General features: G+C 35.1%; 2 protein-coding genes across 3 annotated transcripts; one reads left to right on the top strand and one right to left on the bottom strand.

The window, feature by feature from the left end:
- Positions 1 to 196: 196 nt before the first annotated feature.
- On the top strand, positions 197 to 3,859 carry LOC100257277 (uncharacterized). Its single transcript, XM_002277532.4, has 3 exons — positions 197 to 760; positions 2,383 to 2,538; positions 3,445 to 3,859. The coding sequence occupies exons 1-3, from the start codon at positions 482 to 484 to the stop codon at positions 3,604 to 3,606; spliced, it is 597 nt and encodes a 198-aa protein (XP_002277568.1). The 5' UTR covers positions 197 to 481; the 3' UTR covers positions 3,607 to 3,859.
- A 3,952-nt stretch (positions 3,860 to 7,811) lies between these two features.
- Positions 7,812 to 11,981, bottom strand: LOC100252150 (grpE protein homolog 2, mitochondrial). Of its 2 annotated transcripts, XM_002277552.5 has the most exons (6): positions 11,640 to 11,981; positions 9,793 to 9,994; positions 9,527 to 9,714; positions 9,264 to 9,431; positions 8,879 to 9,007; positions 7,812 to 8,270 (listed from the first exon to the last, which is right to left on the bottom strand). In XM_002277552.5, exons 1-6 carry the CDS (start codon positions 11,760 to 11,762, stop codon positions 8,184 to 8,186), a joined length of 897 nt encoding a protein of 298 aa, XP_002277588.2. In that variant the 5' UTR covers positions 11,763 to 11,981; the 3' UTR covers positions 7,812 to 8,183. The 2 variants fall into 2 exon arrangements, with proteins under 2 accessions (XP_002277588.2, XP_010644499.1); XM_010646197.3 differs by having other exon boundaries at positions 9,527 to 9,994.
- Positions 11,982 to 12,177: the final 196 nt, after the last annotated feature.

Below are 12,177 nucleotides of genomic sequence, written 5' to 3'. Positions count from 1 at the left end.
AAAATATTAAATAAATTTTAATAATTAAACGTCTCTTCTTGATTTTTATTTAAAAAAATAAAAAACTATCTTAAAAACAATTATCTCGTGGAATCATCATCTTACATTTTTTATTCTCTTTGTTATTGTTAGCTTTGTTTTTTTTAAGGTTTTTTTTTTTTTTTGAAAAAAAACTTTTTGAATACGTGTTTGATACGTGGAAATAAACATAAGAATAGAATAGAATAAGAAGGAAGGATATGAAAATTAAGTAACGTGTAAAACTTTGATGAAGATATCATACCAAGGAATATTTTGTATGTTAAAGAAACCTTAAAATATTAATGCTTTTATACGTGGAATAGTAGTCAAGTGCCACGTGGTTTCAAATTACTCAACTCCCACTACGAATCCAATCGGCACCAAAAATCTGGCTTGGTGCTCGATCTCTCACCCCAACGATACTCATAAACAGCCGAAAACCCGATATTTCGGGGGATACATGGAAGGAGTCGGGTCCCGACTCGGCCGGGCATCGTCCCGTTACAGCCCCGCTACCGTGTTCAACGGTCCGGTGAGAAGATGGAAGAAGAAGTGGGTCCACGTGTCATCGTCGTCATCGTCCACCGTGTCTTATCACAACTCTCAATTCAATGGCCACAACAGCAACACCGGCTCTCGCCTCCTGCTCTGTAAATGGACCCCACTGACCTCCGGCGACGCCGAGAGGAGCTTCGGCAAGCCGGAGGAGCCGCCAAGAAGGAAGTTCCGGTACACTCCGGTAAGCTTTCATTCTCCAAAACTCCAGAATTAATCGTTTTAATCGTTTCTAGTTTTTGGTATTTTCTTTTGTGGTTTAGGGCTTAGGGTTTGGGTAGGGTTTTAGTGCTTGAGATGTGAGTTATAGTTCTCCTGAGTAAGAGATTTTTTTTATTTTTTTTTAAATGTACAATTATTTTGTATTTTTTTTCTTTACGTGTTTGGATTTTACGGGTTTTTGATATACGACAGATTGAACTTTTTTTTCTTTGTTTTTGGAGGCAAATATTAATGCAAGTTTTGCTTTCAAAAGCAAGAAACGTGCTTTGTGTTCATAGCTAAGCATTTAATGAAGAGTTTATGATTTTGTTAGTTTGATTACGGCCCTCTGGGTTTTTTTTTCTGAGTTAGGGCTTTAGGGTTTAAGGTTTAGGTAGGGTTTGGGTTTTGGCACCTCTGAGTGAAAAATGGATCAGGATGAACTTATGAGTGAAAAACGTGGCATTATAATATCTGCGCAAAAATTTTCCTGTTTGTTTGTTTCCATGGAAAATAGTTCCTACAATGAATTCAGGTAAATTTGTAAACTTCTTCTTCCTTTTTTTATCCCCTCAGTTCCTGTAAAGGGAAAGGAGCCTGAGAAGAGAGAATGTTTTTCTGTGAAGGTAACCGAACCCTAAATTTTGTGTTGTTTTTATTTTCTTGAGCTATCAAAAGGGGGAAAACGGGGATTTAAAAGAAGCCTTTTCCAAAGCTAACCTAGAAGAGACACTGAATGCTGTCCAAGCTAGAACTACTTTCTGCTGAAACAAACAGAGGTCCATGAAACCACTGTGGTAGGAAGTGATACCTAGTTACTGACTGAAGCCAAGTGATATGGGAGGGTTGGCCACAATGGATGTTGATTGCCAGTGTGGTCATATGGCCTGGAAGGCCGAGGAAAGTTTTATACATATGGCAAAGAAAACTTGGTGTATTCATTAGGGCTGCAACTCAGACAAATTGGAAGCATACCCAATCTCACCTCATGTTGGAGATTCTCTACACATGATCAGGTTTGGTTGGGTTCGAGTGGGTTTTCCAGTACTTGATTTGGTTAAACAAAAAAAAAAAAAAAACTCTCCTTTTTAAAGATTATGTCCTTTGCATTCCTTATTGTGTCAATTAAAACATAATCAAAGAATTAAATATACGTAAAAAGAATGTTGTTTTTACCATGGTAATGCCTTCATAGATAGAAGTTAAAATCTGTTTTAAGAACAACATAAGAACTTGCAATAGGGTTGCTGCTCCCCATTGACACGCTTTCAATATGTATCTATAAAAAAAAATCATATGAATAATGCGTATATAAAATGATAATAGATGTACGTTTCTGGTTGATTTGGGGTTGAGCTTGGATTGATAACGCCCCAAGCAAACCCAAGCCAACATTAGGACATGTTGAGATTTATCAACCCAGAGTTGTACATTTTGGGGATCAGGTCAGGTTCAACCTGCTCAAGTTGCAGACCTGGTCTGTATATCCAACTGAGGGCAGGGTATTGTAAGGCTGGAAATAAAAGGCATATTTTATATAATAGCTGTCATTTTCTCTTGGCTTGTATGAATATTACTAGCTAGTTTATAAATTTCATTGTACAGGTTTCTGTGCTAGAGGAACAGAAAAAGGAGGCTGCAAGAAAGGCTGAAGGTGGAGTTCAAGCCAGCAATAACCAATCTACAACAAGGCCAACATCCAAGATTGATGGTTTTGATGGGAAGTTTAACATCAACAATATTTTAATGGAAGAATCTGAGGTAACACGCTTACACTGATTTTCCTTTTTCGTCCACAAGTCTCAGTTCCAGCAATTGGTGTCATCCTTTTTACAACAGTCCTCAGATTCCCTTTTTTTTCCCACCTTTCATCTTTATTTTGTTTATATTTTTCTCTCTTCTCTAGGTGGTGCTGGTTATTGTTTCCTTTGCCTATAGTTGAGAATGTTCTCATCTTCTAGATTCGTCTATCGCACCTTAATTTGTTTTTTTAATGGTAGCATTTGGTTGGTCATGAAAAATAGAGGAGAACAAAAAATATGAGGAGAATCAGAAGAGAGCACTTTGGTATTTTCCTTTGTTTAAGAGATTATGGAGACAGGAAGATATCCAAACCCTTCAGGACATCATGTCAAATGTCATACCATAGCTTCTGTTCTGAACTCTCTCATACTCTTCTAAGTTGGAAATTTAGGTGTCTGGGAGGAAAATTTTTTATATTGATATTTCTTTTATCCCTTTCTCCTCTTTCTCTCTATGACTTGGTGAACCAAATCAAACCACATAAAAGGGATTTTTTTTATAAAAAATATTTCCTTTCTCTTCTCCTCTCCTACCAAATATGGTGCAAGTTAACAGTAAAACAAAAAGAAAAATGAATGAGAAACAAACTACATTAGGTTTCCTGGATTGCCGGACTGTTTGCATGTGCTTGGTTATAGATTCTGATTTTGCTTAAAATGATCTAGTTTTACTGAAGTGTTGGTATTAAGCTGACCAGTTAATATAAAAAAGGAAATTTCTTCCCACATGTCATTCCCCCTTCCAACAACTAGGAAATTACGGGGGTCTATTTTGTTAACTCCATTGGAAGATTGTTGTATTTAATATTGTTCATGACAATCAGGCAAATAGTTCCAGGATCTGATTGATTGTTTTGCCATGCAGGCATCAGACGGAAATGTTCTTTCCCCACAAGATTCGAAAGGCGGCTTAGACTTGGGTTTGTGCTTGATAGGCCATAATGACAGCAATGATTCTAAAGATGAAAACAAGGAGGGGGTGTTGGAGAAAATGGACAAAGGTGGGCTAAGGGAAAAAATGGGTTGATACACAGGAGTTGTCATGCACTAACATCATTTGGCAACATGTAATGGTGCCCAATGCATATCCTACAATCTTGCTTTGGGAAATAGGGGATTGGAATGTATCTTCATCTTGTAATTAAATTATAGGGTTGGTTTATGGTTTCTCTTAATTTATAGCTTAGGCTTTGATATTGCCACCGGTACACAGGGAAAGAAGGATGCAACGCAGTTATATTATTTTACTGCTTTATGTATGTAAATTATTCTGCGCAGCAGTCAGGCCTCTAGTGCACCATGAGGGTCATTATTTATTCATATTTTGGCATTTTCTTGCGATAGGGCGGAGAAGAAGTTTGTCAAGTATACAATTTCAGCCATGAGAACAGAGCTCGAGTAGTTGGCAAATAAGGTCTTGGACCTGGAAGCTTATTGATATATTATTTCTAAGTGAGAAATAACTGTTTCTTGTGCAGTCTGAAATACCAATCCTATGACGCAAGGCTATGTTTGGGGAAAAATATGAAGGAAAGAAAAATAAAAAGTATAAAAGTATAAAAGTAAAAAATGAAAAAATGATGTTTGTTTTTTTAACATTTTATTGAAAGTAATTTATTTTTAAAATTTAAGTTATTTATTTTTCTATTTTTCATGGCTAACAACCCTTAAGATAAGAACTTGTTTTGTAGAGACTACTTGTTCAAAAAATTTTAAAAAGGTGAATACTAACGCAAATCCTTTGTAAATACAAAGATTTTAGGCAAAATAACCACTACCATTGGTTTTAAATTTTACCAATTTACAAAATTTTAACAAGAATTCAAGTTTTAAATATCGTAGAGATTTTAGATCAATGATGACTTAGTAACTTCAATGGCCGTAAGGGTCTCCAACGGGCCGGGCCGGGCCGCCCAGCCCAGAGGAGTAAGGCCCATGGCCCAGCCCGGGGCGGGCCACTGAGCCCGTTGACTGGTCAATGGGTCGGGTCGGGCCCTTGGTATATCTAAGGCCCGTGGCCCAGCCTGTGGGCCCTCGACGGGCTTGGTGGGCCGGTTGCCCGGGCGGGCTTGGGTAAAAATTAAAATAGTTTTCAATTTTGAAGGGAAAGGGATTCAAACCCCTTCTCTTATGGATCCATAAGGGAGCTAACCACCAACTGAGCTAGCCCTCTTTTGTGTAACTATTTTTCATTAGTTATATATATATTAGAAATGTTGTATGATTTTTGAAAAAAAATAAAAGTGAGCTGGCTGTTTAACGGTCACATGACCGTTGAACATGTCTGCCACTCAATTCAATATTATGATTGTTGAACGGTCTTGATTAAAAAAAAAAAAAAAATTAAATCCTAATATTTAAATCCCTATAAATATTAAATATCCTCAATTTTTTTCTATTCTCTCAACTCTTAAGCTCTCTCCCATTCCACAATATTTCCGATTATTGCATTTTGTCTCAAATTATTCAATATTATTGGTGGTGAAAAATAAACATTGGTGGTTTAAAGAGTTCAAATTTGAAGGAATTTCTGCTTCGGTTCTCCAATTTAGTAACATACTTCACCTTTACTTTTATTTATTTGTTACATTTTAATTTTACATTTATTATTTTTAGTATAATATTTTATCAATAATTATAATTATGACAAGTGGTTCTTGTTCTTCATCTAATGCATGTGATAACAAAAAATTTACTTCAAATATATGGAATTTTTTTGATAGAATAGAAATAAATTTAGAAAATAATAAAAAAGAAATAAAAGCAAAATGTAAAATTTGTAACAAACTTCTTAGTGGTGGCTCAAATGTAGGTACAAGTCATTTAAAAAGGCATCATGAAAATTGTAAAATTAAAAATAATGTAGATATTAGAAATTATATGCAATTAGGTAAAGATGAAAGTGAAAATTTAAAAACATTTTCTTATGATGAATCTTATTGTCGTGAAGAAATGATTGATTATATAATAAGAGCAGAACAACATTTCAATTTCATGGAAACTCATGATTTTATGGGAACAATGCAACGAGCTGTTAATCTTCAGTTTCAAAGTTGCTCTGGAAATACAGTTAAAAGAATTCTTATAAAAAATTTTGAAACACAAAAAGAAAATTTTAAATTTTTTTTTGCAAATTTTGAAGGAAGAATTTGTTTAACATCTGATATTTGGACATCTTTAACTCATAGTGGTTTTTTATGTATAACTACTCATTATATTGATAATGAATGGAAATTAAATAAAAGAATTATTTCATTTAAAATAATAAATGCTCCACATAATGATAAAAATATAGCATCTTTAATAAATGATGAAATTATAGATTTTGGCATTCGTGATAAAATATTTACAATAACATTAGATAATACTTCTAATAATGATGTAGCAATATCTAGATTAAAATGATATTAGCAAATAAAAGAAGATCAATGTAAAATATTTCATGTGCGTTGTTGTGCACATATTTTAAATTTAATTGTAAAAGATGGATTAAAACACGTTGATGATACATTATCAAAAATTAGAGGCATTGCTGCGGGTCTTAATAGTTCTCAAGCAAAACATGAATTATTTTTTGATTGTTGCAAAATGTTAAATATGAAAAAAAGAAATATAAATTTGGATATGCCCACTAGATGGAATTCCACTTATAAACTTTTACAAACTATTACAAAATATAGAAAAGTAGTAGAACTATATGAAATACAATTAATTAACAATGATTGTGAAGCAGATATTGATGTATTAAATGATTATGATTGACATATTGCAGATCTTTTAAGAGATCTTTTTGAAGTATTTGATACTTCAACAAAATTTTTTTGTGGTGTATATTATCCATCTTCAAACCAAGTTGTTATGCAAATAACTAATATTTTTATTGTACTTCAAAAATATTTAAATTTGGATATATTTAATGATGCAATATTTGCAATGATAGAAAAATTTAGAAAATATTGGGGAGAAATACCTTTAATTTTTTATCTTGGTTTAATTGTGGACCTTAGATTGAAATTTGAAGCTTTGGATGAATGGTTAACAATTATTTATTTTAATGACCAAATAAAAATTGAAGAAATTAAAAATGAAATAAATTCATTATTATATAATTTATATAACAATTATAAAGAAAAATATGGTGATGATATTAGTTCTATTAAATTACCACCTACATCTACAAGTTCTTCATCTTTTTATAAAGGAGCTCTAGAAATGTTAAAAAGTCGAAAGAAGACAACAAATAGTTTTCCAAACAACACAACTGATTTAGATAGATATCTTAATATCGATTTAATTTCATTTGAAGATGATGAAGATTTTGATATTTTAATATGGTGGAAATCACAACAACACAAATATCCTGTGCTTTATATCATTGCTCGTGATGTACTAACAGTTCATGTGAGTACAGTTGCATCAGAAGCTGCTTTTAGTGCAGGTGGAAGAGTAGTTAGTGATAAACGATGCAACTTAGCGCCGGATTCTATTAAAGCAAATATATGTGTGAAAAACTGGGCAATAGCGGATAAAATGATATTTGATTCTATTCAAGAAGAAAATATGCTTGTCGATATGAAAAAACTAAAATTATCAAGATCTTCATGGATTTGCGATAGTTCGCCATCACCGCCAAGAGATAATGATTAAAATATTTTACTAAATATATGTCATTTTTATTTTTATTTTTGTGGTTGAAAAGTATAAATGATTGACAAATAAGTAGGTGCCAACCTAGTTGGGATGTATTTATTTTGTAGTGATGTAAACTTTTCCCACATTTTCAAATGTAACGCATACATTCAATGAATAAAACAGTTAGCAATGAATATTTTTATTAATATAGCATTTTCTATTTCTTGAATATATTTTATATATATTTTTAAGTGGCAGGCCTACAAGCGGGCCTATGGGCCTACGGGCGGGCCAACCCGCCGGGCCGGGCCTAAATTGGAGCCCATGGCCCAGCCCATCCAGAAATGGGCTCGGGCCTGTTGGGCTCGGACCGGGCCACGGGCCACAGGCCGCGGGCTTTTTGGAGACCCTTGGGTATGAATGAAATTAACAGAATTTTAAAAATAACCCCTAAAACCATCTTCATTAGTCAAAGGGATGTCATGCACATTAATTAAAACGGAACTAGATGTTGGGCTATGTTCAAATATGTTGCACCATCAACAAGAATTAGTATCCAAAATGCATAGCTAAGATGACATGAGAGAGACTCGTAAGAAATTTAGAACACAATGATGTTAGCTTCCATTATTCCATAGGAACTAGAAAACAGGCCATTGATGGTGCCTACTCCAAAAATCAGCGTTACTTGCAGGGCTAACTACCCAGCACAACCAATAATTACTCGATTCATGCGGTGCACTTTCCATGATATTAGCCCACATCAAGCTCAGATTGGGACAACCATAAGTGACGCCTGCCCTCCGTTTATATCGATGAACAATCAATAACGACTCAGATTGGGGAAAAAAAATTGTTCTATGAGACAGTTCCTAAAGCTAATCTTAATAGGGGAAAATATTGAATCAGTACTTCCACAAAGAGGTGCAAAACTGTAGATGGATTATGAGTAAAAAACTCTCCTGTGCCACTTTATGCCTCCGTTTCATTGTTGTCCACCGCTTGGGTCACGCCAACTTCAGCTGGCCGAATAACCCGATCATGGAGCATGTATCCCGCCTGCATCACAGAACAAAAGAGAGTACTTCAGTCATGTTGCTTATAATACATAATTAGCCATCTGGACATTTCTTTGAAACAAAAATCAAACACCTCCGAAAAGTCACTAAAAATGATACTGGAAATTGATACGAAATTAAGTCAACAGTATCAATCATTCATCAATAACCAAAATACCATCCCAACTGCTTACAACACACATAAGCGAAACAACCTAATTGTTCTAATCACAATGTTAAACAAAAATGACGAGGTTAATTTTACGTTATGGTCAAAATCCAAATGCACCCTTCTAAGAAATGCCACTATATTTAATACTCGTGTTTTCTTTGAACAGAAAACAACCACTGAATTGACACCCCCCTATACAAAATAAAAAGTATCGCAACCAAATCAACTACCTCAACACCCCACCAAACCCAAGCCAACCCAATATGCACACACAAAACTCCACCCCCTACCACCACAACAATATAGAAAGAAAAAAAAGGAAAACAAAAAAATGAGCACACACACGACACTAGCGCTGCTTCTCTTTAAAAGAGCATGCAAGAATCTTTAGTTTTTTAAATCATTTAGAAAACAACTAAGCTGTTAGCTATTATTACCTTCAGAACCACAGCAACAGTACCAGAAGGCTTAGAAGGATCTGGGATTTGGAATGCTGCATTATGTCTATGTGGATCAAATTGTTCATTTGTTGGATCAAACTTTTCCATGCCAAACTTTCTAAAAACCTGAAATAAAAAATAACCATAAATCATAAGCACACTTCCAAGTCACATGACAAATCTTAGAACTTTTAGCGCATATTTAAATGAATGGTAGATTGTGAACTTAGCAAATATAACACACTTGATAGGCTGAAATTGAACTGGCTGACATGTGCATGTGTGTGTATATGAACCTCTGTTTAACCATTAATCAATGACTTGTAAAGGTGGTAATAAGGCTGAGCACTTATAGATGACAAATGAAAAATAATGAGTTTACCTCTCCAAGCTGTTTTTCAGTCATTTCAACACCCTCCAGAAGTGTTTTTAAAAGTGGAACAGCTCCAGCAGTATCTTTAGATTCATCAATCTTTGAAAAACTTTCTTTGACCACCAAAGAGGCTCTTCCCAGATTGTCTGCAACATCCAATAAGCTTTTTGCAAAATTCTGCAGCATAATTTGCAAGTCAAAAAAAAAGGGTAAGACAAACTTTCCCACAAGGAACAAAGTAACAGTTATCTGAAAAAGATCAACAAACAAACCTGTATGGCAAACTTCTTGGAGTTCTCTGCTTCGCGTCTTGCCCTCTCCATGACATTTTCCATTTCTGCATAACTACGGAGAACTTTATCTTGCATTTTTTCAATCTCTTTGTTCTTCATCTTCAGAAGTTCTTCCTTCTCCAACACAAGTTTCATCAGATCATCCATTGACAGGTCAGCCTCTGAATCTGAATCAGAAAACGCAGTTCGTTTAGTACCCCTTCTCCTTCTTTTCACAGATTCAGATTGAGGTATTGAATTAGAACCTGATTCTTCTGCTTGATTTGTTTTTGCAGGCTCAGCATCAGCAGGAGCACCATCATTCTCTACAGTGCCTTGTTCATTTCCAGACTGGGTTGTCTCCTTTTCATTAGTTTGAGGAGATGCAGATGAAGAGATTCCAAATCTTTGAAAGATGGAGGCATTGTGGACCAGGTGATGCAACAGAGACACCTGGGTTGCAACCACCTAGAAATAGAAAAGCATAAGTATTTTTTATAATTAAATCAATAAATATGATAGATATGAAAAAAGGATGTTATAAATGAAGGTATATAGGACATATACAATGGGTACCAAAAGGCGTTGCCACAGAAAGAGAGGATACAAAAAACAACCACTATCTCCCTCAACTAGAACCAACCCAATCTACAAAATAAATAAGAGACATTGAACCTTCTTTTTATGTACAAGTTAACCAATGGCACAAGATTGCTATAAAAAAATTGGCGTTTCATTGCTTGCATCTGCTGCTCCCTATTTTTTAACACTCTTTGGTTTCTTTCCATCCACATTGTCCACAAAAATGCAAAGGGGAGCAGCTTTCCAAACTGTCTTACGATTTGTCCCCACAGAAAAAACATGTCAATCTAAAAGAGTGTTTCTAACCATAGGAAAAAGGACCCAAGCAATGCCAAACAAAGAGAATAGAAGTTGCCCTAGTGCCTTTACTGTGACGCAATGAATGCGAATGTGATCTATTGATTCATCTTTGCAATTGCAAAGAACACATCTATTCGCCAACACCTACCCTCTCTTCTGAATCTGATCCATGGTCAACACTTTGCTCCAACTAGATTCCTATGCTAAAAAAAAAACACGCTTTTGAAGGGACCCATGAATTCCAAATGATGGCCATAAGGAAGGGAATTGTAATTGAGAGATAAAACTCCATTCCTAGAATCCATCCCTACCACTTTATCCTTCACTTCTCTCTTCACAGACTTTCCTTGAAGCTTGAGAAGAAATCCTGCTTCCAATCATTAATGTCTAATGAAACATGGATTCCAGTGAATCCTCCTCACCCAGATCATCCCAAACATCCACCACCCAAGCATACAAAGAGCTTCCCAGAACCGAAAAAAAATAAAAAATAAATGCACTGCCCACTATACAATCAAAAATGCCAAGTACTAACAGGTATTCATGATTAAACTGATGTTCCCCGTAATATACGATTCATGATATGAACCACAGTGTCAAATCAAATAACTACTTAAAAGGTTGTGGTCTCCGGTAACAAAGACACCCTAAATTTGAATCTTACATACAATTAGAACCACAAATCCAAATATCTCAACACCCGCTTGAAGCCACATTTCCAATGTTTCAAGCAAAATTACAAACTCCGTTGTTATCTATTTCACACCCATTTTCTTCCTCGTTCTAATTAAAAAACGGGTTGAAAGAGTGGGAAAAACCGCACCTCCACTCATCAATTGTAAATTCATCACATAGTACACAAAACTAAGCTCCCATATAATTTCAGAACCACAATGAACTTGTTTCAAAGGCTATTAGAAATACAAAAATTATTTTTTTCACTTGCACAACTTGAAATCACATCACATCTAACCCATTTGAAAAAGTTCCACCCCCTCTATCCTTCCCCCCCACCCCACACAAAAAATAAAAATAAAAATGGAACTCTGAAAATACAAGGAATTAAAAGAAACTCAAAATAATTCCAAAAAAGAAAAAAAAAATATTACAGAGATCATTAGAACACGAAAAATAAACTCTTTGACAGTAAAAACAGATGGAAATAATAGAAACCCTAAAACCCTAACAAAACCCTATTCATAACAAGAAACGAAAAACAAGGGTTTGGTACCTTGTCAGTGGATTCGCCGATCAGGAAGGTATTGAGGTGGCTCTGAGGAGCCAGAAGGGAGGACGTGCGACCCTGTGCCAGCAGGGTCCTCGTCGAGCGAAACAAAACCCTAGATGCAAACATTTCTGAAAGAAGAAGGGTTTACAGAGGCAGCAATAGGAATCTAGAGAGAGAAAGAGAGGTTTTTAAGGAGAAAGAAAAAAAGGAGAGTGAGGCGGGTGCTTGGAAAGAAAGAAACCCAGTGGAAAGTTGGGGAAGGGTAGGAAAATTATTGGGCAATAGAAGCGGTGTCGTATTGTCTTCTGTCTAAACGGTGTCGTTCTCAGATACTTTTCTGAGTTTTCCATGGAGAATGTTTGAGAAAATTAGAAGGGTAATATGGTCCATTTCCATTGTGTGGCTTCAGAAGCCTCTGGAACCATCACTCGGCCCACTAGTCAAATGAATTTCTTAAATTTTAACATTTTCTATTAGAGATTTGTTTTGATAAATACTAAATAAATTCGTTAATTATTAGGAAAAATCTGCTGCGAATTTC

This window comes from Vitis vinifera, chromosome 19, assembly GCF_030704535.1.
Source record: "Vitis vinifera cultivar Pinot Noir 40024 chromosome 19, ASM3070453v1".
In the NCBI taxonomy this organism is placed as follows: Eukaryota; Viridiplantae; Streptophyta; class Magnoliopsida; order Vitales; family Vitaceae; genus Vitis; species Vitis vinifera.
Note: the sequence above shows the minus strand (reverse complement) of the source record. Positions and strands in the feature narration are given on the sequence as shown.